Here is a 27,635-nt window from a genome sequence, read left to right as displayed (position 1 = left end):
CTATTTAGGCCCACTTCCTGCCAACATGATAATGATCCAGATCTAAAGGCTGAGAAGACAATATTATGATGGCCTGTAACATCTCGTTTTTCAACTTATTTGGGTATGACCCAGTTTCAAGGTCAAGGGAAGACAGTGGTTTTGCCCAAGCACCTAATATCACTAGGAATCAGGCAACATGAATTTAGATTATGACTGATTGATCGATGATGGTGGTGATGGTGAAATTTCACTCGCTGGCAGAATCCTCTAAGTTGACAATGGATCCTAAAAAGTGACACTGGAAACCCTAAAGCTGAGTGCTGACATTGGTAATCACAGAATATCAGTCAGATGGAGGACTTTCTTATCTGCTTCAACTGATAATAATTGATTGGCGGGGTTTAGGAAGAGAGCTTTCTGTGTCGTTGCTCCTACATTGTGGAACAGCCCATCTCCAAAATGAGGTGAAAAAAGACCCCAGCTTGCTTACAGAAGACTCTGGACTCTTAAACTGTAAATGGGACTGAGGATACATTATCTTAAGTTTATTCTTCATTCTCCACAGCAGAGTCAATCGTGGAACAAACTGCCCAGTTTCATTAGAACTGTGGGGCTAAAAACTTAATTAACCAAGACTTTCAATATTTTAAGGTTATGAGTGCTAAATACTACAATGAATTTTACTATCTTTACTAGTTTTATTGATGTAGTTTATCTGCTTTGCTTGAATTTTTTATTATTTTTTATTTTATTACTATCTGCTTCGAGCAGTTTCTACCTGGTGGAAAGAAGGATATAAAGGTACCATTTGTTTCTGAAAAGTAAAGAGAAAGAAACTGCATTTATGTGTGTGTGCACCAGCGCATGCTTGAATGTGTGCATGCACACACACTCAATGTATGCTATGAATTTCCCTATCAAGTAGACAATAAACAGTTCTGAAACCAAGCTTTATATTGGGAACAGAAAAGCACTTAATAATTAATCATTCTTCCTAGCACAACCACGTTGGTAACCTCTAGCACAATTTCAAGTGTATAAATATAAAAAAAACTATCATAAAAGGAAGAGAAAGTGGATTACCTAATGCTTTGAGGAGTTCTTCTCTAACTGTAGAGGTGAACTTTCTCACCAGGCACAGGGTTGTCATGATAGCAAAAAGAAGATTGTAGGACAATACTATGTAGAAGTTTCCTAACCAGTTAAACCTTCCAAAGTCTCCAAGGAGATCAAACCTGGTGATGCCTAATAAAGGGTGAGGGGAGAATATATTCATAAAGTTTGTACAGATACTTAGGAATTTTAAAACAATCTAATACATGGCATATAACTCTTCACATAAAATTTGATAAAGCAAATTTAAACTTTAGGTATTTATACTCTCTAATTTTTCCTTTTCATCACTATTTTAAACTGCACTTCAAAGATATTGTCTACCAAACTAGGGGAAAAAAACCAATATCACAGCAGTGAGTATATTTATTTCATAAAATTGAATGAGATAGTCCTCCATGCCAAGAAAAAGCATAAAGGAAAATATTGATAATCTGCATAGCTTATTATCTTCCAAAAGATCTTGTCAGATCTCTGATGCTTATAAATACTTATAAAGATAAACTCTGCATTCAAATAAATGAAGAATAAAAGGGATTAAAAAGGAAATTTTGGAAATTTTGAGGAAGGAAGGAAGGAAGGAAGGAAGGAAGGAAGGAAGGAAGGAAGGAAGGAAGGAGAAAGAAAGTGGAGGGTGAGAGAGAAAGGAAGGAAGGGGAGGGAGAGAGATAGAAAGAAAAAGAAAGAAAGGAGGGAGGAAGGAGGGAGGGAGGGGAACAGAGGGAGGGAGGGAGGGAGGGAGAGGGAGGAAGGAGGGAGGGAGGGAGGGAGGGAGGGAGGGAGGGAGGGAGGGAAGGAAGGAAGGAAGGAAGGAAGGAAGGAAGGAAGGAAGGAAGGAAGGAAGGAAGGATCTTTACTGACAGATCAGAGATTGTTCTTTCCACTTCTCTGACAGGCAGGACTGAGTATTTTCTTTTGCAGTCCCTAGGTGGCGCAAGAGAGAAGCTTTTCTGCTAGTTCAGGGACTGAGAAGTGATGCAGATATGAAAGACCGGCACTGTAGAGATGATTCTCTGTTCAAAAACAACAAAAATCTTCTTTGCTAAGACGGGGAATATTCATGCACTCTATTTCACAGTAGGTCCAATGTTTCTTTCCCTACGATTCATAAAGAATATCTTTAGCCAGCGCTTATCACAGCAGTCCTCAACAGGATGGGAACAGACTTATGAAGAAGGCACTATTTTGCTGAAGGACACATCTGGCAAACAAAGCTTCAGTGGGGTTCAGCTTTTTAGTACTTCATCAAGGAAGAGACCAAGGACCAAGATACCACCATGTGCATGACATCCAATAAGCATTCATAGAACGGATCACAGCTGTGATTTCTGTGCTGCTATGAGAGCAGCAAGGTACAGGCTTTGCAGCTGTGGCTATGTAAATTTTTATTCACCTGGCAACAATAGTCAACAGAGACTTGCTAAGAGTACATGAAGAGATAACTAATCAGTTCAGGCCTTGGTTCTCTTGAGATAAAAATCTGACCACTCTTTGAATGGTTAGTCCAAATTGGAGGGAAAACAGCAATGAGACTAGGTATTTTAATGTATTGGATTTCAGCCTATGATAGAAATTTACTTGCAAAAAGTATTATATTTGAGAAACTGACATCAATGTAAGGCAAGATTTCCTTCCTCTCATCCAGTGACCAAAGATGCAAAACAATAAAGAGAAGAATACAAAAAAGATTTCAAAAAATAAGTAAAGGAAGAATAATTGAGAGCTCCAGAAGCAATGAGTTTTCCAGAAGTAGACTAAATCAGTCTCAGATGTTTTTCTCTATGGTGGATTAGGGGTTATAGAAATGAATTTTTTTTGTCTTGTATGTTCCAACTATAGCACAAAAACCTTGCTATTTCCCAACTGCTGTTTTCTTATGCTTTTACTTCCTACTTTATTGCTGATATTTTGTTTGGCACAAAGATAATGTAAAATGAATTTTACTAAAATCTTAACAAGACTTCCATGAATCTATAGGATTTCAGTTTTTGACAAGGGGAGAGACCAATGTAGCTAATATTTAACAAGATAACAATTTAACCCAAACACTTTCATAAAACCTTGACAGGAAACAAACCCATAATTCAGCGGTAACAATAATGCTTATTCCCCCATTGGCCTGAAATCATACACAAATGACTTCTATGCCTAAGAGAGAACCAAAAGATGTTGTAATTTTTCTTCAGTTGTGACCCACTCAAAGGAGCAATGCTAATCTCTGATTTTTAGCTAAGGGAGCCTGCGTTGTCTGAAAGATGTTTCCGTCATTATGTGCCAACACGAAAGTACGGAACACAGTAATCTTCCCGCAAAAGTGGTACCTATTTATCTACTCACATTTGCCTGCTTTCATAGTACTACGCTGGCATGAGCTGCAGTGAGTAACAACAGTTCATCCCATAGCATGGCATTTGGGTATCAAACCCAGCTTAGCTATTGCATTCCACAAGTCAGAACTAACATTCAGGCTTAGCCACTCATACTTTAATACCCTAACCACAAGGCCAAATTAGCTTGTTACTACTTCAACGGACTTATCAGGACCAAAATCGGAAAAAAATAACCGTCTATATATCTGTAACTCCATGGTGATAGATTCATATACTTAAATTACTGAGTCTGAAACTTTTTTTTACAAACTGCAACATAATTGTATAATTGAGTACCTCCTTCAGTATTAGTATTTTGTTTTCTAAAAGTGTAGCTGAACTTTCTTTAAAAGGGATATCTAAATTTGTTCAAGACTCTGTAAAAAGACTGATTTTAACCTTACCCAGTGTTCTTGACATAACTGGCAACGCTGAACTGAGAACTAAGATAGATACACAATTCCCGATTATCTGTTGAGACAAAAAAGATATTATTTCAGTTGAAACAAATAGTTTCTAATTGCCAAATAACAATGTTTAACTGAAGATATAAAGCAATATTTTATCTCATTCTGTCCACCATCAAATCCTCAGCCCCCCCCCCCCCTTGGCTTATGCAGCATTCTACTAGTAATAGTGCAAAACTAGGTTTATCAAATTTTCTAAAAATTCACAACAGGATAAAAACTTTTATTTTATTTATCAAATTTATTGGCTGCCCAACTTACTACAAGGTAACTCTTACAATATTAAAAGATAAAATGGCCTAAATAAAATACTACAAAAATATAATAATATAAAATACAATACCTAAGATACTGGGAGGGAGGGAGTAGGGTGTGCAGGAGGGAGGTGGGATCTGATATTAATCTATCAACCACCTCCAACATGAAGCCCCTTCTTTGTCAGAGCCAGGTGTTTAGGTTCTAAGGAAGGCCAGGAGGGTTGGCATGGACATCCAAGGAGGTCAAGATGCTCCAGAGGGCAGGTGCAAGACCAGAGAAGGCGCTTTTCCACAACCCTGCCAGCCAGAATTCCTGTGATGGCAGAGCAGGCAGGCCTCCTCTGCCATCACAGATGGGGTGGCCCAATCCCAGTGGGATAAGACAGATGAGGCAATATTGGACTTACAGTGAAAGAGCCAGTGACAGTTGTGACAAGGAATTGCACACCTTCATATGGGGCACCAGTTGTATCTATATTCCCCAATGGAGAAACATTTTAGATGGCTGCTTACGTCCTAGCCTGCAAGCACAAACATCACTCTAGAAACCATTCACTTGCATGTTCAAAACTAAGCAGGCAAGTATAAATTAATAATGTTCATAGATACTGATTGAACTTTGGACTTCAGTCTTTAAAACTGAGTGTACAGCTGCCCTTACCTGGCCTCTAAGCCAAATTTGCGTTTGTGCAGGTGCTTATGCAAGGAACATTATATTAATGGAGAATAAGGAAGGCAGGCAGGTCCCTGCTATAGCTAGGCAGTAATTTACCAACTGCTCTTGTTTTCCAAAGCGCAATCTTGAGGCTAGTAAAAGAATGTGTGTTGTCTTAAAAGGATGTAAAGAATTACAATAAACAAACAGGAGCTGATATAGCATTATTCTTTCGAAGAATCAGAAAATGCTGAAATCTCCCTTCAAGAGAAGCTCTACATACAAAGAAGTTGAAAAATCTGAAGAATATGTGGCTTACCATTTCTCTTTTTTCAAAATGCTGTATTATAAAAGGGCCGAGCAAACATAATGGCACTGCTCAACTGGTTTAATCAAGGGCCTTCTGTATGGTTGTTTACTTTCCCATTTCTGAGAATTCCTGGAAAGATTAAAGCAAATCTCACCCTCCCCCCCTACTTCGAATGCCTTTTTAAACAGAAAAAAAAATAAGAGGAAAAGAAATTGGCTCCTATTCATCTTGTTTGTAATGTTCCCCTATTTATGAAAACCTACTTTTAAGATCTCTCTTTTTAACATGTATGCAACTGTTGGTTACAATTATGTAAGTTCCTGAAAGTCAAAGCAGCCTCAGATTGAGAATTGCTGAATAGAATCACTTAATTCATTCAAATTAAAGGAATCTATTGATATTATTTGTAGTAACCAAGTGACACACACACACACCCCAAAAAAAGGGCGTGGGAGAATGACTCATCAGATTTTCTATGGCTAGCTAACTGCAATTTCGGGCCTTTTCCGACAGATTCCAAGCTATCCCAACTAAGCAAAAAGTTTGTTGATGAAAGTTTAAACAACTAATTACTGTTCAGAATGCAATTACCCTCTCACAGAATCAGGTTTGCTTTGGTAGAAGAAATGGGAGAAGAGGGAGAAGAAAACAGGATCTCAGGCTTTTTCACCCACCTTTGTCATAGTTGTGTCATCCTTCCTGGGGGTAAAATCTCCAAAAATACGTAGGCTATAAAAGCCAACAACAGAGGAAACCATAAGATAGCTGTGAGAATTAAAGGAAAAAAAAGAATTCCTAAAGAATGCAAGTTTCAGAGTCCTAAAGGTCTTTTAAGCCTGGCAAAGTATGCAGGAGGAGGGGGAAGAGAGAAAGAACATGCACTTTGAGTGCCTGGGAATAGCTGGCCTATTGTTTTCTCTGTACTAAGCAGGCATCTTAGTAAATTAGCAGCCTCCTAGAAAATTAGACAGAATACTTGTTAACAGACAAGCACGCCTCATGAAAGAAAGGATACAAAATCAAAATGATCTCAAGTGCTGCTCCCACGAAACCAAATGTGGACAGAGAGGCACTTCCTATGCCAGGCCCCTGCAAGAATTAAAAAAAAGGTATTAGACAGAGGATGCCATTCTTTTACTTATTTTTTTGAAGACTGAATGACCTTGGACAATTCAATTGTGTATCGTTTGTATTTTTTTATTAGCTAATATTGAGGCAGTAATAATCACCGCAAGCTTCAGCATTAGAAACGGGATTTTACCTAAAGAAGCTACCAGAATACAGTTTTGGGGGCATTTGACAAAAATTCAAATAATTTGATGATTAAAAATGCTGTGAGGGAACTAGAGAAATTTTAAAAGCAGTTCCCCTAATTAGATACTAGAATCTAATTATGTCCCAAAGGTGCTTTTTCGAGAGGCAACTGGACTTTGCAAAGAAGCTTCTTGGATGAGAAGCGAAATGTCTTCAAAGAAAAACCAGAAAGTCCAGTTGCCTCTCGAAAAAGCATCTTTGGGACAACTATGACCTGGATGACTGAGAAACTCCACAGACAGGTAGCTAATTATATTCTGTTTTTGTTTGTTCGTTTTCATCAATCTTGACTCTGGCAACGGCCTGGCAAGTCCATGCAATTTTCTTTGCAAAGATTGACAGAATGTTTTGTCACTGCCTCTTTCCCAGGGCTGAGAGAGAGTGAGTGGCTTAAGAGTGGCCCAAGTGGATTCTGTCCCTGAAGATGGATATAACTCAGAGTTTCCTCGTTTCCAGTCTAAGTTTAACCACAACACCAAAATAGTGTTTGCATGTGCAGATTTAATTCTTTTAAAAGGTTTTCAGGCTGCAAATCTGCAAATCTGCTCACTTACTATTTGCTTTCTTTGGGGAAATTTAGTTGTAAGTGTGGTAAACTAGACTGTGTAATCAAATTTGTCATTAGTGATATTGCAAAAGGAAAAGACCTTACCCTTGATCCCTTCGGCATTGCGGTTTCATCAACCAAGAGACATAGAATATTGCAAGCAACTAAGAGCACTGAGATTGCCTGAAAAAGAAGAAGCAAAAAATCCAAGCGTGGGTGCAGGCTTGTGCAAAAAACGTTTGCTCCATTTTGCAGCAATTGGCTTGAACACTCCTGAGATTTAACAAACACCATAGAAGAGACAAACTGCAATTCCTTTTTTTTTTTTATGATACTCAATTCAGACACGTGCCCAGAATAAATTACTATCTTCAAGAGGCCAGGTGGGTCTTAAGCAATGTAAAGAAATTAGAGCTTACCGTTTCAATTAGCAGTAGGATCATTACAGCTGGATACACAAGGTTCCTTTCCCAGGCAGAGGCCTTTTTCCGCCGCTCTTTAAACAGGAGAAAATGTTATGGTGGCTTGAGACAAATACATACAATCCTTTTAAAATTAGAAGCTCTGTAGCCATAATCTTAGCCAAACAACCAAAAGCAGTCCAAGTATTCTGTGAGATGGACCACTAAAACTTCAAAAGCAAATTGGCCTATTTATGTACTTTCAGCTCGAACATCCTATCCTGCCAGCACCAGATCCTCTACAACTCACTACATTCTTCCCACTCCCCAGCGTAAGTAGTAAAGCCGTGTTTCTCAACTTTGGTGACTTTAAGATGTCTGGACTTCAACTCCCAAATCCTCCAGTCAGTCATGCTGGCTAGGAAATCCTGGGAATTGAAAGCCACATGTCTTAAAGTTGCCAAGCCTCAAAAGCACTGTAGTAAAGCTTAAATAAATTATTCTGAAAAAATCTGCTCCCCAAAGTTGAGTAAGGTTCTTTTTTTAAATAAAGTTCTTATTAGTTCCACTAATAAGGTTTCACTTTTTTTTTTATGTGAGCACTTTAAATGGAACATCTTTCAAAGATCTGATCTCCTGGACTAGAATCAAAAATGGAATACCTCAGCAAGAGACAAGATACCTTGAATTTCTTCTAATCTGACTTAAATTATTTTATTTACAAATGGAGGTAAGTAATAGCAGAAAGACAGTATGAAGAAAACCCCCAAAGTGCTTTTTCAAGAGGCAAGTGGACTTTCTGGCTTTTCTTTGAGGAGGTTTTCACTTTTCATCCAAGAAGCTTCTTCAGCTCTGACTGGATGGTGGGGAATGGAATGGATGAGAAGCTAAACGTCTCCAAAGAAAAACCAGAAAGTCCAATTGTCTCTTGAAAAAGCACCTTTGGGACAACCACGACCCTGGATAACTGAGAATCTCCACAGACAGTATGAAGGAAGCTAACATCCCAACAACATTTACTTTTTAATATACCTTTTCATAAGAATTCTTCCTTGCAAAATCAGGTAAAAATTAAGTTACCTAGAACCCCAAGATTGGTACCAAATAAATTTAATAATAGTAAAAATGTAAAAATAAACACAACACTTTAGTACAAATATGAATAGAACACAAAGTCGATTAAGAATGTCTCCTGGTAGGGCCAATTATAAGATGAGGTGGCTACTGTCTAAAATGGGGAAATAACACTAATGTATGAAAGATAAGCTTGTAGGAAACTACTAGTATCAGAAGCATTATGTCTCTAAATTCCAGATTGTAGGGGAAAAGCAACCAAAAAAGAAGCCTTCCTGTGATATCTGTGGCAGTCTCAATGCCTTCTAAAGCCTAACATGAGACACAGAATGCTGTTTAAACAGCTCTTTGATGTGCCGTGACATGGCTCTTCCTATAATTTTACTCTGATTTTACACAGGTTCCATTACTATGGACAGCATGGCAGCCATCAGTGGTTAACATACTGGGCTTGTCAGCTGGAAAGTCAGCAGCCCAGGTTCAAGATCTGAGCACTATGCAATGGGGTCAGCTCCCTTCCTCACTCCGGCTCCTGCCAATGTAGCAGCTCAAAAACATACAAATGAAAATAGATAAATAGGCATCACTTCCGTGGAAAGGTAACAGCGCTCCATGACATCATGCTGACCACATGACTGTGGAAATATCTTTGAAAGCTGACTCAATGGCCTTCAAACAGAGATGAGCACTACCTCCCCTATAGTCAGCAACGACTAGTAGAGTGAAATCTGCAGGGATTCCTTTACCATTTCCTCATTACTGTTAGAAATGATGCTGATTTAAAAATAAATAAATAAGGAAACAGTACTCAAAATAAGAATAATATACTGGTGTAAAGAGCCATGGAAATGTCTTGGAGAAGGAATCCAGGGGCCATTAGAGGAAAAAAATCCCTGATTCCCTCAGGTATAACAAGAGGAGACAAAGATTTGCAAGACTTTGTTAACATAGCAGAGTTCTAGTCTTCTTGTGGAATCTGTTTCTAGATCTGGTCCACCTTGGAGGGTTGACATTCTGGAATGTCTTAAGTATTACACTAAAAGGATTTTTTCCCCACAATATATGCCTAAAGTATTTTTTGTAAGAACAGCAGATAATACTTTTTCTGATATTTTCAGAAATAAAAGAGGTTTTACTCCAAGCTAAAGCACAGTAGATACCCCCCCCCCAATGAAGCAATTACCTAATTTTGTTTTCATGCTCTTCACATTATTCAACTCCTGCTCAAGTTGTTTTGTATTATACTCCACTGCAGAAAATCCTCCTGTGCCAAAACAAAAATACCTCTATTAAAATATTCCACAACCACTTTGCTAACTACAAGAGAAAAAATAGACTAAGGTAAGGAAAATGTTCCTCTAAAGTATAAATCTTGCGCTCTAATGAGTTTTCACTCCCATTACAATACAGTTTCTTAGATGAAACAAAGTTATGGGTTAAAGGAAGTGGTTTTGGTATGTGGGGGAAAATAGACAAATAAGCAAAATTCATTTAATTAAAAAAAGAAAAAAGAACTGGGGTACATGCTCTGGTAGTCGTTTAGCCATTTCTAAACTACCAGAAAGTGTGGCCCAGTGTTGTTGTTTTTTAATTAAATGAATTTTGCTTTAAAAAATCCTGACAAAAAATAGTTTGAGACTTCTTTGAAATCTCAAACCAACCTAAACAAAATTCACTTTTCATATGTTAACTAAATTCATTCTTTTATATATCCAAATATTTGGATGCTCAACTGTGAGCTTCTGTCTTAAATTTACATATTCACCACTTATATGGGAAATGCATCAGATTCTTAATATTCATCTTAACTTTTTTTAAAATTATAACCTTTACAACATCCACTAACCCCTCCACACACCCCAAAAATGATAGCAACATAGAACAAATCCTGGTAAATTTCCAAGGAATGAAGCAACATTTTAGAGCAATCAAATCACATCTCGGAAGACGGAGCAAATTATTGAATGCAAGTTATACAAAGCAACATGGGTTCTCAACTTTATTTCAAACAAGCTCAAAAGTTTAATGACTGCATTGTCTGGACAATAAATCAAACTGGTAGACAGAACTTGTTCAGACTAGTCATGAAAAATTAGAAGGGATTCTCCAAGAAAACCACAAAGCAGCTCATTTAAGGTCAATTTAACAGTATTATTTTGTTTTTCTTCGGTCCCAACATAATATTTCAGTACCTCAAAGGAAATTGTAGGAGTATCTATTTGCATTCCCTGTAGGTGATTGGCAGTTCAACTCCAATTAGTTCAAAATTACACTGTTACTAGTGTGCAATAAAAACAACACCTTTCATCTTTCTTACATAGGTTAGAATACCTTCAGAGCTAATAACTTTGATCAAATAAGAATTTTTGATCCTGCTCCACCCATCTCCTGGAATTCAGGAAAACTAATAGCTAAAAGCAACTTTTCCTTTTTAATATAAAGAAAGTTTGAGCTTTATTCTTTTTGTGCACAAATGACGTGGGTATTGAAATACAATACGGAAGAAACACATTTTCTCTCCGATTTCTTTAATAACAAAACAATTTATGCAGACTAACCACTGCAGGGATAATTTTTCTTCCTCAAACTTCCTGTGCCAATAAAATTATATGAAATTTGAAGTTCAAAAGTACACACTTTCCTAATTCCCTATACTATGGTTAAAAAGTGAAAATTTTAAAACATACAATTAATGGTAATTCAGGATTCTGCAGTTTGATTCCTATTAACACAATACTGAATTAGACTGGATTCTAATTTACTGGCTAGAAAACTATTAAAATTACTTCCAACATTCCTTCTACTCCTCAAGAGGAGGGGGTACTGCAATCCTTTATTTATAGTATAATCTGAGTTTCTGCCAAAGTATGATTTCACATCTGTGATATGTTCTCAGTTTGATCTTATACAATTTTTTTTAAATTCTTTATTTTACTTCTCAGGACATATAAACAAAAGATATTCTACCCTATGGCATCATTCTGCATGGACTGTGGTTTCCAGAGCACCTCCAAAAGTTGCCACAGAATAACTTTAAACTTTATTGAAGGATCAAATGTTAAAATGCATGAAAAAAAATTCCATTTGCAGAATTCTGCTTTTAGTTTACTCAAAATGAATGATTTAACTGCATATAAGTAAGTTACAGAGCAAACCTTTTCACAATTTGTTATGATTCAATATTGCACTTATTTTACAATACAATACAATACAATACAATAGGAGAGTTGGAAGAGACCTTGGAGGTCTTCTAGTCCAACCCCCTGCCTACGCAGGAAACCCTATACCGTTTCAGACAAATGGCTATCCAACATCTTCTTAAAGACTTCCAGTGTTGGGGCATTCACAACTTCTGGAGGCAAGCTGTTCCACTGATTAATTGTTCTGTCAGGAAATTTCTCCTCAGTTCTAAGTTGCTTCTCTCCTTGATTAGTTTCCACCCATTGCTTCTTGTTCTGTCCTCAGGTGCCTTGGAGAATAGTTTGACTCCCTCTTCTTTATGGCAACCCCTGAGTTAGTGGAACACTGCTATCATGTCTCCCCTAGTCCTTCCTTCTATTAAACTAGACATACCCAGTTCCTGCAACCGTTCTTCATATGTTTTAGTCTCCAGTCCCCTAATCATCTTTGTTGCTCTTCTCTGCACTCTTTCCAGAGTCTCCACATCTTTTCTACATCGTGGCGACCAAAACTGAATGCAGTATTCCAAGTGTGGCCTTATAAAGTAGTATTAACACTTCACATGATTTTCCACAAAGACTTCCAAAAAGTACTAATAAAAGATAACCAGTGTTTATAATTTCTGTATAATTTTGTTTCTCGTGTTAATTTGCTATTCATTTTCTACTGTATTGGTTTATAATGGCTTGGAATATTTAATTATAAAAGAACTGACATAATACAATATGCCTGGGCTACAATCAGTCATTACACAGATGCTGAAAAGGAGAATATTCTTTCTTATTTATTTATTTATTTACCTGGTGGTTTTTTATCCCACATTTATTACTTTATAAGTAACTCAAGGTGGCCAATATAATCCAAGACACCTCCTATTTTCCTCCCAAGAACAAACCTGTGAGGTGAGTTGGGCTGAGAGAGAGTCAGACCCAAACTCACCAAGTGTGCTTTCATGGCTAAGGTGGGAATAGAATCCACATTCTCCTAATTTTTAGGCCAGCAATTTCACCACCATGACAAACTGGCTCCAAACTGATACCAAACTTATGGTGTTCAGGATTTTGGAAACTAGCATCCTCTGTAAATGTTGGAGCATAACTTCCATCACACCTAAATGCAATAGTATAAAAGCTAGGCTGTATTAAACATACTTACCACTTAGCCTTCTCATTATAGCTTCTTCTTCTAGAGTAATAATATATATCTGTTCATCCAAGTCTTCAAGAATCTATGTTCAGATATACAGATAACATATCAGATAAAATATTTGGAGATTGCATACAATTTACTATGAATAAGAGAGAAAAAGAACTAGTCTTTAAAAAATAACTGGATATATATATAAGATCAATGTGAATTGATCTTCATTTGTCTAAAGTGTCAAGCTTCCCTGTTTAAACAGGGCTCATTCAAAGTTGAAGCAATCCAACTAAACAGGAAGGATTTTTTTTAAAAAAAAATTAAGTGCTTTTTAAAAACCACTTTGCTATAATATCTGCAATTTCACTCTGTGTGTTGGGTAGACTGGGCCACACAAGTGATAAGCAAGCATGCAAATTTAAATTTGTACATGCCCAGGAGCTAGGTTGCACATGCAAAACTATCCACTCCCCCCTCCACTGTTGATGTCGCCACTGCCGGTCCATGGAGCCAAAAAGGTTGGAGACCATTGCCCTAAAGGACTTACAGACATATGTTAGATAATAATTTTAACATTAACTATACTTACTGTTGGCTTTACAAGCAATTGTCCCATCACTGTAAACATACGGGAAAGTCCTACTGGTGTACAAACTGTAGACAAACACACATATTATCTATCATCTTTGATTCATTGTCCAAAATTACAAAAAAAAAAAAAAAATTAAAGCTAAATACCTCCGATCTTTTTGAAGAAGTTGAGTTAGCATATTAAATACACAGCTATAATTAGGATTAAGCCTTACACTTTACATCTAATTTACATTTTTACCAAACCAATAAACTGTCTAATAGCATATTCTATAAAATAGTTCCAGAAAAAAGAAAAAATGGTAGATTAAATTGTTATTGTATATTAGTCAATAATAAGATGAAGGCAGTTTCCCCTGTGGTGGGACAAATAAATTCATTCATCTCAGTTTTCAAATGTAAAAAATTAGTGCCAAAGAAGGTATTGAAAACTCAGTTGATCTTTAGCTTGATGACACAATTAACTTCATTTGTTTATTGAAACTTTTTATCTTCTTGAACATGGAAGGATCTATTTTAAATTCACCATACAATGTTTGCAACAGTAGTTAGATCGGTTGATATGCAACATCAGGTCAGTTCCCTGGATTTTTAATTAAAAAGCAGTTCACAAAAATACTCTTGTAATATATTAATCAGTATTAAACTGGGGTGGTGGTGGTAATAATGTATGTGTGTTTCTTAATGTACTTTTAAAAATATCTTGTTTTTTATCTTTTTTTGCCTTTTTTTAAAGAAAAAAAATAAAGTTTTGTATTTGAAGTTTTATTTTATTTGAATAAAATAAAAATAGAAAAAGGTACCCCACAAAAATGTAATATAAAAAATCTTGGACTTTAAACATCTCATATTTGAAAACTTGGAAGTATATAGAAACATATAAAACTGACAGTAGAAAAAGACCTAGCTGTCCATCAAGTTTGCCCTTTAAGGGTTTTTTAAATTTTATTTTATTCAATTTTTTCCAGATGATGGACCTGGGCAAGTTCACTCTATCAAACCTATAATTCTTCAGAGTTCATTTTGCAGACATATCTAAAGTGCTCTTCTTTTCTTTGTACTAAAAATGTCACTTTGCACAGATCAAACATGACCATTTATTAATCCTGCCATATTTATAAGAAGTTACTGTTATTGTGATATAGTGTGTGAAATCCACCTGGAGTTGATAACTTACAAGAGACAATTCCCATATTTCTATGTACTCACTGTTGTAAACTAAAATCATTTAATGTTTCTACTATCTTACATTCTATATTTCCTATTTTATGCTTTTCATAGTTTTGGTATTGTCAGAATTTCTCTATTCTGACCTAGGTATTATACACTGATGTAAGTATTATAATGTTACATTTTGGTGTCTAATGCTTAATACACACATGACTAAAAAACTGGAAAGAGACAAGAATGGTTAGGCTTTAGAAGAGGGGAATGAGAGAAGGGATAAATTGTTTCATAAAACCTAAAATTATGCTACGGTGCTTCTTAAATCTTTTCTTATCATGACTATTTCCTACTTTTAAAACCTATGGAGAACCCCCAAAGAGCTTTTGTTTATATGTATTATATTTATTGAGATGTATCATTTTAAATTTTAAATTTGATTCATTCACAGAAATATGTTGAATCATGTAAAAATAACAAGATTAAATAGATATTAACGATAAAAAAAACCCTACATGTTTTTTAACAAATAAAATATGAAAAGAGACATTGTTTTATATCTTTGCAAATATATTCAATATATGGCAAATAAATTTGATTTTGTAGGATTCTGAGGTGGTTGTGGAGACCTCAGGCTACATTTTACGAAACACTGCTACAGAGGTTTAAAATCTATTCTTTCTTGATCCAAAAGACAGAATAATAGATTTAAACTACAGGAAGAGACATTCCAAATAATTTCTATAATATATAAGAATGGTTAAGAGTGGTTCAAAATTGGGAATCAATGACCCAGTGAAATGTTAGGCTTCACTTTACTAGAGGCCTTCAGCTGGAGACTATATTGTCTGGTGATTTACATTGCTTTCTTTATTGTTTAAGATTTCATTATTACTAGTCCAACATACATTTGGGCTGAACCAAATTTTAAATATTACTCCTCCTTCTTACTTGATTTATTTATTACTTATTTATTTACGGCTTCATTTAGTTTTTTTTAAGTAACTTTACTGTGGTGTGGCATCCATCGGAACCCTGACGTGTGTGTAATTTATTTTATGATTGATTGTTAGGTACCAAGTTTATCATTACGGCCTGAAGGAAGGATATGAGTGTTTAAACTCACCATGAATCATACGAAGCTAGGTGAATTATTAGCTGCTTCACACCATTATGTTCCAAGGGATTTTTGAAACCCTGGAAGTAATGAGTTAACTATTTAAAAAGAATATAAGTATTTTTATCAGTGACAGCTAAAGCAACACATTTTAGAAAACCCAGGTTTTACAGACTAGGCCAAATACTTAGAAGCACGGCAGTTCCTGCGAAGAATCTCACTTTGAAATTTTAAAACAACTGCATCCTTAGAAGACCTTTTTAACTGTCTCAAAAGTTTCCCCTGGCAATCCACATGTATTTGCACCTTGGCCAACTTGTACATACAACCACCAACAAAATGGCTGTGCACACAAACAGACGTACAAATAACTAGGAGATGTCTTCAAACCAGTTAATTCTACCAAAGGACAAAGTTTTTTCAGCAAGTTGCAGAGATATGTTTTCACTGTGCTAATTGTTAAAAAGTGCCTCTTTCAAATGCTTTGCAGGGCACTAAGGCTGAATAAAGTATATTCACACAGAAAACAGCAAGTGTCTGACACCTGCATTGGAAGGCCAAAAAGTCTTACTAAATATTATTTCTAATATATGTATGAAAAACTTACGAAGAAGTAGTAAACACCCCATCAAAGATATACAGGAATATAAATAAGGGAGGTAGAATTCCCAAAGATCTGAAATGAAAAAATACTTTATTTAGTACATTATTTCATCCAATATACATAAAAGTATTAAAAAGAATGTGTTAGTCTATTCTATTACCAGCCTCAAATATGCAACAACATTCTTGTTAATAAAAATATAGTTGATTGAAGACAATCACTATCACTTCAAATGATTTCTTTTATAAAATAAAAAAACAAATCTCTCTGAGAAACACATATCATCCAGAAGATCCAATCTCAACTTCTGGCCAAAACCAAAACATTTTCTCTTGCTCTCAACTGGATTACAACTTTTCATTAGCATTCCCTACATTTTTTCAATTTATGATATTTTTGGTTCTGAGATTAAGAAACAAATAAATAGTCACTGTATCCCATGTAGCAATTAGCTCAAATCCAATCCCAAGTGAAACATAAGATAGAAAGAAATAACAATATTTAAAAAGCTTAGAATTTAAGTTAGCCTATAAAAAAAGTTTTGTTTTGTCTAATGGCCACTCAGTTACCTTTCTTTAGAAAAGCAGAACACAGAAAATATTTTCTTACCATATAAGGACTCCATACTTGCAGCATCATTGTCTATGAGAGCTGAAGCTACCCATACAATTCCAAGAATAAGCAACGCAAGAAGAATGAGCATAACAAGAGTTTCCAAAATACGTGCTTTGATTCCCTGTTTTTTTAAAAAATGCACATAGTAAACAAGAAATAGACACAAACATAGACATATGATATATTGATACTCACTTTCAATGTGCATTTTTGAGAAACTAAACTACAATTGAAATACCTTGGAGAAAAAAATATGTTGCAATCCTTAATAAGTATCATCTGTACTATTTTTATTTATTTCCATTGAAGTTAATCATATTAGTTTCCCTACGGCCTTTTTTTCATTAAGACATTCAATTTGACAACTATATCAGCAAGCAATACTTTGAATTTCAAACAAATAATAATAATAATTTTTTTCCTATAATAGCAAATTACTCTGAGAATTAATATGTACACTATGACAACTTCAGTTACAAATTTTCTTACAACAATGCTTACAAAAGTTATCTGCTCCATATAATAGTATCAAGCAAAAAAGCCATTACGAAATCCAGAAAACAAGTTTTTTATATATATAGAAGAATCACCCAAATAACTTCAACTTCTATTCCCACTTGTATAGTAAGTAATGTACTTAGCACAGGTACATAAACGATGCCATAAATAATGTAACACTGCTCCTAGTTCTGATTAGTTGAAGAGATGTGTTGTTATAGAGCAAAAGACAACCAACTCACATCAGAACTCCCAGTCCAAAGTTTATGGTGCCAAAATGCTAACAGAAGGGCTCCAAATCGACTTGTTAAGTACAGGAGGTCCTCAAGTTATGACTATCATTGAGCCCAAATTTATAGAAATAGCAATAACAGTTAGACTTATATACCGCTTCACAGTGCTTTTTTAGCCTTCTCTAAGCGGTTTTACAGAGTCAGCATATGCCTCCCCCCCCCCCAACAATCTGGGTCCAAATTTTACCAACCTTGGAAGGATGGAAAGCTAAGTCAACCTTGAGCCTGGTGAGATTTGAACTGCCAAATTGCAGTCAGCCGGCAGTCAACAGAAGTAGCCTACAAAACTGCATTCTAACCACTCCGCTACCATGGTTCAAATTTATGTTACTAAGTGCAACATTTGTTAAATGAGTTTTGCCCCCAAAATAAGGCTTATTCCAAAAATAAAATCTAGCTTGATTTTACACGTGCCCAACAAAAGCCCTACCCCACCCAAAAATAAGCTCTAGTTAAGGCACAGTCCCACTCTGTTGCACCTGATTGCACGAAGTGGGGTGAGGTGCACAGGTAACAATCAAGCTAGGGTGGGGGTGGGGTGTGGAGCTGCCCTACGTGCCCCACACCCCCTTACCTTAGGACAGTTGCAGCCAGGCTTCCCACACCCCAACACCTGTCTCACCTTGCCAGCCCACCTCTTGTGTGGACGCTTGCTGCTGCTTGCACATGGCACTCCCCGACCTCCATTTCACCATCAGAGGCCTTTCCAAAGGCTTCTGATGGTGAAACAAAGGCAGGGGGCACCATGCCCGTCAATCCAGATCTAATTTCTCAGCTGTAGAGGCCTCTGATGGCGAAACAGAGTCCAGGGGGTGCTGCGCATGAGCGGCGGCAAGCAGCTGCAGAAGAAGTGGGCTGGCAGCTGCAGCAAAATGAGGCACTGGAAGTCATGCTCCCAAAATAGGACCTGATGTCTCTTCTGGAGGGGGAAAAAAGAATAAGACAGGGTCTTATTTTCCAGGAAACCTGGTAGCAGGTTTTAAAATGTATTTTTGCATATTGTGAAGTAGCCTTGCCACCAGGCTTGTTAAAATGCTACCTTAATTTTATACCCCGTGCTTTCATAAATGTATCTGTTCAACAACAGTCTGTCACTTCCATATTAAAACATAAGGCCATCCAGTTTCAAGGCTGACTCATCCTTCCATGGTGGGTAAAATGGGGACCCGGATTGTTGAGGGCAATATGCTGACTCTGTAACTGCAGCCCTTAGAGAGGGCTGAAAAGCAGTGTTAAGTGGTATATAAGTCTAAGTGCTATTGCTATTTTTAAACAAAAAATATCCTGAGAATTCAATGTAGAAAATATACCAGTGATAGGCTTAGTTGAGATGCAGCACCTGGTGAAATACTGCTGTATCTTTTTGTAACAAATATTAAGATCAAAATATTATGCAAGCTAAATTTCTTTTAAAAACTCCAAGCAGGATTCTTCCTTTTTGTTTCTTCAATATCTGATTTCCTATCATTCACAGTGCTCTATCAAGAACATCTCTGTGCCATTAACACTAAGCAGCGCTTCCTTAATCCTTTATTTCCAGCAATTTATGGATCGTCAATAGCAAAAAACAAGCAATCCTAATCCCAAAAGTGGTTTTTCAAAACGCAACTGGACTCTGTCTTTCCCTGAAGATGTTTTGCTTCTCGTCCAAGAACTAGAGAAGCGTTTTGGATGATAAGCAAAATGTCTTCGAAGAAAAACAAAGTCCAGTTGCCTTTTAAAAAAGCACCTTTGGGATAACCATGACCTGGATGACTAAAAATCTCCATAGACAATAAGCAACGCTAACGAAGGAATGCAATGAAACGTCATTAAGACATATTTCTTTTGACTTCCTACTTGTCTTTCTATCTCTTTAATACAGAAGGCCTGATCCACATTAGCTAGAAAAGGGGACAAAGCCATCTGGTCATAAAATACAGTACAGTTACTTTTATGTACGTTTGCCAAAAGGAACATAAACCAGAACAATTTGAAACTGTGAAACAAGATAGAAGTATATCAAAACAATATATGTTCCTCTTTCATTGCGCTGTTATTTTGCTCAGCTTCATAGATTGGCCTCTTCACTTCCATTTGGCCTACTTACCATGTTTCTCTGTGTTTCTTTTGACCCCCAAAATAAGCACTTGACCTTATTTTCAAGGCAGCCTTATTTTTTTTGAGATACAGGAGGAGGCGAGCATGGTCACCTCATGGCTGCTGCTGTGTTGCAATATATTTGGGGAGGGCTTATTTTCGGGGGAAGGATTATTTTAACACATGTGCTCAAAAGCCCGATTGGGCTTATTATCCGTGGAGGTCTTATTTTCAGGGAAACGGGATTTAATTTTAAAAATTGCTATCAAACATTCTCTTTTGATGTTCTTGGTTAAGCTCTCAATCCACAGATTTTCTGCACTGGGTAGCAAACCCTGAGATATCTGGATGCATGACACAACACAGTTCTAAAATTACTTTCATAAGAATTTCCCAAGTCTTCCCATCATACAACTCTTAGATTTATTTAGAATTCTTATGCTTCCATTTGTATAGGCAGAAGAAATCTGCTTCAACTTCTTCTTCTTTTTGCCAAATAACCTAGTATAAGCGATAAAAACTCTTCCATCTACAGAAGATACTTTCTGCTTAGGAAAGAACCTTTTGCTTCAAAGCCCCACACCACCAATTGTCTTTTTACACGGTAGACACAATTGGTCAAATAGAACTACAGTGGTACCATGGTACTCAACTGCTTTCAAATTCATCAAAGTTGTACATATTTTGAGGTGAAAAGTTTGTCCGGTAGTCATTGTTTGTTTGGTACTCAATGTATCGATATTTGTCAGTGTTGGCTGCCTTGTGACTCACTACATTACTCCTTATGGGGGGAAAAATTGGTACTCATTATTTTTGGTACTCACTGCACCTCCCGGAACCAATTAACGATGAGTTGAGTACTGAGGCACCACTGTATCCAATATATCTTTTTTCTAAGTGGTTGGGGGTGGGGGGACACAATTAAATCTCTTTTTTCAAAAGTGCAAGTTATCCCAACCCCCTTAGGTCAAAAATATTCAACTTGAATTAACAGAATATTTTGACTAAAATCCTAGAAGGAACCATATTCAATTTAATTTCTCAAGCAAACACTACACCTATCCATGATGAGTAACCAATTCCTATATCTGAATCTTGATGTTATATTCAAAAAATTTATTTAAAAATTGGCAAAAGGAATTGATATGAGGCACTAGAAGAATCTTATGTTATAATGAATGAACACCATTAAATAGCATTTAAAAACTCACAAATCCATCACTGAAAAGCAAGATTGAAATGCCTCAAACAGCAGAGATCCCCAACGTTTCTGGCTTTGTGAACTGTGGGGGAAGGAAGGGGAGGGGAGGGGCCGTGCTCACCAGCTGTTTCCGTGGGCCAGCTGAAAACCTTTCACGGCCCACTAGTGGGCCACTGCACACAAGTTGGTGACCCCTGAGCTACAGGTCAGCCAATACATGTAATCCTCAACTTACAATCATTTGTTTAGTGAATGTTTAGTTACAATGGCACAGAAAAAAGTGGCTTATGACCGTTTTCCACACTTACAACCATTGCAGCATCCCCATGGTCAAATTCAAATACTTGGAAACTGGTTTATATTTATGATGGTTGCAGTGTCCCGGAGTCATGTGATCTCCTTCTGCACTCTTTTGACAAGCAAAGTCAATGGGGAAGGCAAGATTCACTTAACAACCGTGTTACTAACTTAACAACTGCAGTGATTCACGTAACTATGGCAAGAAAGGTCATAAAATGAGACAAAACTCATTTAACAACTGTCTTGCTTAGCAACATACATTTTGGGCTCACAGGTGGTCATAAGTCGAGGACTACCTGTACACCAACTAGTGCATCCAACTTTTCCCTAGAGTCCAACTTCAGATATAGGGATTTGCATCTACTTACCTGCACAGCTGCGCATGTACTTACTACCAAAGTCTCCTTATATTACCTGTACTATTAATTGCCTGACTCCCAGTTGTTGGGAGAACGTGATTAGAAAAATTGCATTCCATTCATGTCCTATTTGTGGGCTTTAGTATAATGGCTATCAGAATGTTAGAGTGAACTAAATGTGTTTTAAAGATATTCAGCATGGATCTCGTGTTCTTGAGAAACCCTTTCATGAAAGGAATAAAAATGAATTCTATTGGCAAGGATAAAGGATAAATAAGAAAACATATCTGAAGACCTCCCATTCATATCTCCTGCTCTTTTTCCTATGATTAGTGCTCTAACAGTATAGAGAATTTGAGTCCACATTAGATTTCTCCCAGATTTTTTTCAGGTTAGTTGCCAAATTGTTTGATTTCTTGATATAACTGAAAACTTCTACAGAAAATCAAACATTCCAAAAACAGTAGAATAAATGTATGCTGATAAGATTTATTGTTGCTTTATGAGTACCAGACTGATTAGGAACTTAAATCAGAAATCTTGGTTTGGAAATTATAAAATAAGACTTCTTGATTATTTTTATCTACTTGAATAGAGTAAAAAGGTAAGAAGCTAACAATGTACTATCTCACCAAACTGTACATTTGCAATGAACTGGGATAAATCAGCTCATGTGGTTTATTATATATATTATCAAAATGGAACAGGAAACTCTAATTGACAAGGTTAAATGAATGCTGGAAAAAAGAAAATAGGATCAAAATCAGCCTGACTGCATTTTGAATAAACTGACATGTAATAGTCACAAATGTATTATGAATTTATTATTCAAGTTAATGCCCGTTAAAATCTGAGTGCTGTCAGTATTTAATGATCCATACTTATACATGTGTTTCCCCTCTTTCAAACTGATACATATACTTATTCAATAGTAGAAACTATACTAAAAATAATTAAATACTTGCAATTTATTCATAACTCTAATGTAAGCAAAGAGGTTTTTTTACTTCATTATCATTTTTTACTACTATACATTAAAAAAACCCTTAGATAAATCCTTGACTTTTAACCATTCATTTAGCAACCATTTAAAGTTATAATGTCACTGAAAAAAGTAAATGGCAACTGGTATTTAAATTTACAATGCAGCATTCCAATGGTCAAATTTTGTATTTTTGATGGCTGCAGCATCTTAGGGTTTTATATATATATATATAGACAGCCACTTGGGATCTTCCCACTCAAGCTTCCCACAAGCAAAGTCAGCAGGAGAAGGCAGATTTACTTAGCAACTGTGTGATTCATTTAACAATTGCAGTGCTTCCCTTAATAACCATGCCAAAAAGGTCATAAAATTTGACACCTCACTTAACAGTTGTCTTTCTTAGCAACAGAAATTCTGGTCCCAATTGTGGACATACATTGAGGACTACCTGTATTGTAAAGGTCCAATTCTATTACCTTTAGCTTAAACATAGTAGCTTTAGCATAGATTTTTAAGATCCTTCCCTTTTTTAAATAAAGCTTTGCCAGTGATCATATGAGATCAATAAAGAAAAATATTCGTAGCTCAGGGTTGAAATGGGGACTCCTGGGTGCTCTCTGAACTTCGGTGTTTTCTTGCAGATGTTTCATTACCCAAATTAGGTATCATAGGTACCAATTAGGGGTGAGGTTTGTGTCAGTTCATATTCTGGTGCCCCCCCCCCCCCACACACACACATCAGTGTTGATGGGAAAGATCTTGGAAGTTCTTTGGTTGAGCTGTTTACTGTTGGCTTGATTGGCATTTCTTTGACTGGGATATTGATTGTTGTTATGATGTTAATCTTGGAGTTAAATCTATGCTCATCTGGATGCTGATTGCTGATGGGAAGGTATTTTGGTCTTTTTTATCTCCTTTTAGCTTGTTGATTGTCTATTTTGCATGGTATGTAGCTATTGTTTATGTCAATGTGTCTATTGACATGGTTATTCCAAAGGTGCTTTTCAAGAGGCTTTCTTGTTTTTCTTTGAAGATGTTTCTCTTCTTATCCAGGGAGCTTCTTTAGCTCTGACTGGATGGTGGGGAACGGAAGGATTTATATTCCTTGCAGACAGCTGGTCATTGGCATTCTTTTAGAGAGTCATAGAGGTCACTTGGAGGTGTGTCTGTGTCACCCGAGTAATGCAAATGGGTGTGGAGCCTTCTTGGAACTGCTGAAAGTATGTTGTGGAGCTGTGCTTTCTGCAGGATGCTTCAATTTGAGATGCAAACAACACAGTCTCATTCCCAACAGCCTGTGCCTGTGTTCAATAGTGATGAAACACAGGGCAGAAAACATACTGAAGAAAGCACAGCGCCACAACAAAGTCCTTTCAGCAATTCCAAGAAGGCTCCATACCCATTTGCATTACTTAGGTGACCCTGAGGACATAGATAAACCTCCAAGTGGCCTCAGTGACTCTCTAAAAGAACACAAATGACAAGTTGTCTGCAAGAAATATAAATCCTTCCGTTTTCACCATCCAAGTCAGAGCTGAAGAAGCTTCTTGGATGAGAAGTGAAACACCTTCAAAGAAAAACAAGAAAGTCCAGTTGCCTCTTGAAAGAGCACCTTTGGGACAACCATGACCTGGGTGACTGAGAATCTACACAGATGTTGACATGGTGATGATGTTACCAATACTGTGACAAAGCATCTGTAAGAAAACAACCAAGAAAGCAGCAAGTACTCCCTCCCATCACATGGTATTTCTGATATCCAATTCACTGAATATATAACAGCTACGCACCTTTTTTAAGCCAGCAAAGCCTTCTGACTCCAGAAAGAAGAAAGCAAAGGGCATCAATATAAACAAACAAAGATTAGAAAAAAGGGAAGCAAGGTTCCATAAACCTAAACAAAACAAGAAAAGAAAAATATCAATGTATTGTTTCTCAAATACAGTAGAATTTTAAACATATCTCAGAAAAAAAATACTTTTAATGACGATTGTGTTTACAAGATCTTGACGATCTTTTAAGATGTAAACACAGTAATTTTAGATGGTCTTTCTGGTTCTGTAGCTGTATTTTTCCATGTAAAGTATTTATCCACAAATTAAAATGCATTCTCAAATGCTGACCAGACGTGCTTGGTGATTGCTAGCTTTCATAATATGTTAGCAGCAGAATCACAGAATTTCTCCTGACCTGACATATTCACTGCTCTTAAGATTCTAGATATTAGAGCTATGTATGCTTCATGGAGTGTTTCAAGGTGTTTCAAAATTGGTGCAAGTCTTTTCAGGTTTCTAAAAGCAAATGCAGCTATTTTAAGGAGTCACAGTTGCCTCTTTTACATTCCCATACTCCCAAATAATTTTTAAAGGATATTATGTATCAGACTGAATGGCAAATGCAAATGTTAATCTTTCTATCATCTACCAAACATTGCCTGATTCTTTGAAAGTTGCTACTGGTAGCACAACTGAGTCATTTAAAGTTCTGAATAAGACCGTGACACAAGCAGTTTAGGCAAAAACTATGCATGAAAAAAATCCTTCAGAGAATATCCTGCATGAGTAATCTGGTTTATACAATAGCAGAGTTGGAAGGGACCTTGGAGGTTTTCTAGTCCAACCCCGTCCCCACCCCCAGACTATTATACTATGTCTGATAAATTCATAAATACTTGACACAGATTTACATACCTATCTTTGAACCATCATAACAATCTTCTGAAGTAGTTATTTAACATCAAAAGAATGTGTAACACGATGGAAAAAATGAGATAAGGGTTGTTGAATGTATTAGAGAAAAATATAAATCTGTCCAATGAGAAAACTACAGCGTATCTGGCATTTTATCAATAAGCACAAAATTCTTGCCAGCTTCCGTCTGATGCAATATCGGATTAAAATATTTCTTACTAAGAAAAAGTGAAATTAAGCATTTCACCAGCTCTGATAAAGCCTCAGCCTTGCCTACAATACTTTGAGGAATGAAAAGGTATACATCCGTGGGCAATTTGTACTATATTCTATCTCCATCTGCTGGACACACATGAAATAGAAAAAGTAACATTAATATTTGGCAAATGTATTTTTAGAATTTCAGGGCTTTTTAATCTCCTCCCTTTTCCCCCTTTGTTTTGTCTACTGAGATTTAAAGCTGAACCTATATATGATGTGAGGTCTTTCCATTTTATAATTACTTTAAAACAACACATATATTGGGTTTCAAAATGATTGTATAGAAATGGCACAATCATTACAATATGATTTTGTTTAAATCTACAAGTTCAAACTCATGTACATTAGGTTTAAACAATTCTTAAGATTTTGAAAACAATTCCAAGTGGAATAATAGCTGTATCAGTTATTTCATAACCAATTAACAATGAATACCAAAGTACCCCTGTATTCAGACTTTATATAATGTTCATTTTCAGTATTTCAAGATGCTGATTATATTATTGGCTATTTAAAAAATTCACACACAATTTCCTGATACAGCTTCCAAATTCTATTAAAATAATCAGATCCCATACATCATTCATTTATTAAACATCTTCCCAGGTGCCATGTGTTTCTAGTCTACTTTATTTTCACAATCGTCTTCCATGCCTATCTGATAAGAAGCATATATAGGTAGTCCTCAACTTACGATGACAGTTGGGACCAGAATTAAGAAAGATGATTGTTAAATGAGTTTCCCCCAATTTTATGATTTTTTTGCCACAGCTCTTAAGCAAATAATTGCAGTTGTTAAGTGACTCATGTTGTCATTAATCAAATCTAGTTTCCCCCATTGATTTGCATGTTGTAAGGCAGCCAAGAAAGCCACATTTGGTGATCAAATGGACCACAGACCACCTTGCAATTCTCAGAAATGTATACTGGTGCCACGTGCCCAAATTTTAATCATGGTAGGAGGGTACTGCAATGGTCATAAATGCGAGGACAGGTCATAAGTCACTTTTTCAGTGCCGCTATAACTTTGTTATAAACTGAGGATTACCTGTATCCAACCTTTAAAAGCAATCACAAGCTATAACATATTACATTTTAAAACAGTAATATTACATGACATTATACTAACCATGAATTAGAGAACCATTCAACCACTGGATATAGTAACTTTGTGGAAAAGAAAGCAGAATCTCATTGCTGATTATTGAAAAAGGTAAGAGGAGCACGGCACCCGCTGAAACTGCAAGAGTAAAAGTGCTCAAGAACAGCCTGAAACACAGAGAGGCAGTATTTTTAGTCTCTATGGAGCACTTTTAAAACCAACAGAAGTTTAACCAGATATTTTATTTAAAAGCATGAGTAAGCTACTATGCTTCAAGTAGAATAAATGCTGCATAATTTACATCAATTGAAGATTTTTTTTCTACAAATATAATTGAACCTATGTTAAAAAATAAAATCCTATGAGGCTGATAGCCTAATAAATGCTGGTTCACCATATAGTTATTTATATTTCACCTACAGGATTAAATTATGTACTTAAAAATATATGTTCTCCACATACTAAGCCTGCTCAAGGAAGAAATATCTGTCCAGAGTTAATGGAAGCACTCCCTCTACTGGAGAAGACCAGAACTGGGCATATTAATTCCCCCAAAATTAGACACATTATCTCAAAAGTCAAGGACCTCAGCAGCTTATTCTGTCGGCAAATGGGTGCTAATCTTTTTCAGATATTTATTCATCACTTTGTAACAGCTTTGTTCCCTCTGGTGAACTCAATTTGTTTTTCTCACTATGTACATGTAAATATCCAAACTAGACTGTGTTGTTTCTCTGTGTCATATAATATATGTGAGTATCTGGGCATATGAATAATCTTCTCTCTCTCTCTCTCTCTCTCTCTTCCTCCATCCATCCATCCATCCATCCATCCATCCATCCATCCATCCATCCATCTATCTATCTATCTATCTATCTATCTATCTATCTATCTATCTAGTTTGTCATGTTTATGTAGTGTATTAGAGGTGGTGAACCTTTGGGAGCTGTATGCAACAAAATTCTTC

General features: G+C 36.3%; 1 protein-coding gene across 2 annotated transcripts in view; it reads right to left on the bottom strand.

The window, feature by feature from the left end:
- Positions 1–27,635, bottom strand: part of LMBR1 (limb development membrane protein 1) — a 69,847-nt gene that overhangs the window by 5,604 nt on the left and 36,608 nt on the right. The window contains exons 4-16 of one of the 2 annotated variants that reach the window (XM_081932330.1): positions 26,696–26,835; positions 24,406–24,509; positions 16,895–17,021; positions 16,289–16,357; positions 13,399–13,463; positions 12,825–12,897; positions 9,673–9,753; positions 7,434–7,510; positions 7,120–7,197; positions 6,169–6,242; positions 5,828–5,918; positions 3,869–3,935; positions 1,066–1,227 (exon numbers count right to left, since the gene is read on the bottom strand). In XM_081932330.1, the coding sequence (XP_081788456.1) occupies positions 1,066–1,227; positions 3,869–3,935; positions 5,828–5,918; positions 6,169–6,242; positions 7,120–7,197; positions 7,434–7,510; positions 9,673–9,753; positions 12,825–12,897; positions 13,399–13,463; positions 16,289–16,357; positions 16,895–17,021; positions 24,406–24,509; positions 26,696–26,835 (1,208 nt within the window). The remainder of the gene's footprint in view (positions 1–1,065; positions 1,228–3,868; positions 3,936–5,827; positions 5,919–6,168; positions 6,243–7,119; positions 7,198–7,433; positions 7,511–9,672; positions 9,754–12,824; positions 12,898–13,398; positions 13,464–16,288; positions 16,358–16,894; positions 17,022–24,405; positions 24,510–26,695; positions 26,836–27,635) is intronic. The other variant, XM_081932331.1, reaches the window with a different exon arrangement.

The sequence above is a fragment of the Natrix helvetica genome, assembly GCF_964273705.1.
Source record: "Natrix helvetica genome assembly, chromosome: Z".
In the NCBI taxonomy this organism is placed as follows: Eukaryota; Metazoa; Chordata; class Lepidosauria; order Squamata; family Natricidae; genus Natrix; species Natrix helvetica.
This window is presented reverse-complemented; position numbering and strand designations above follow the sequence as displayed.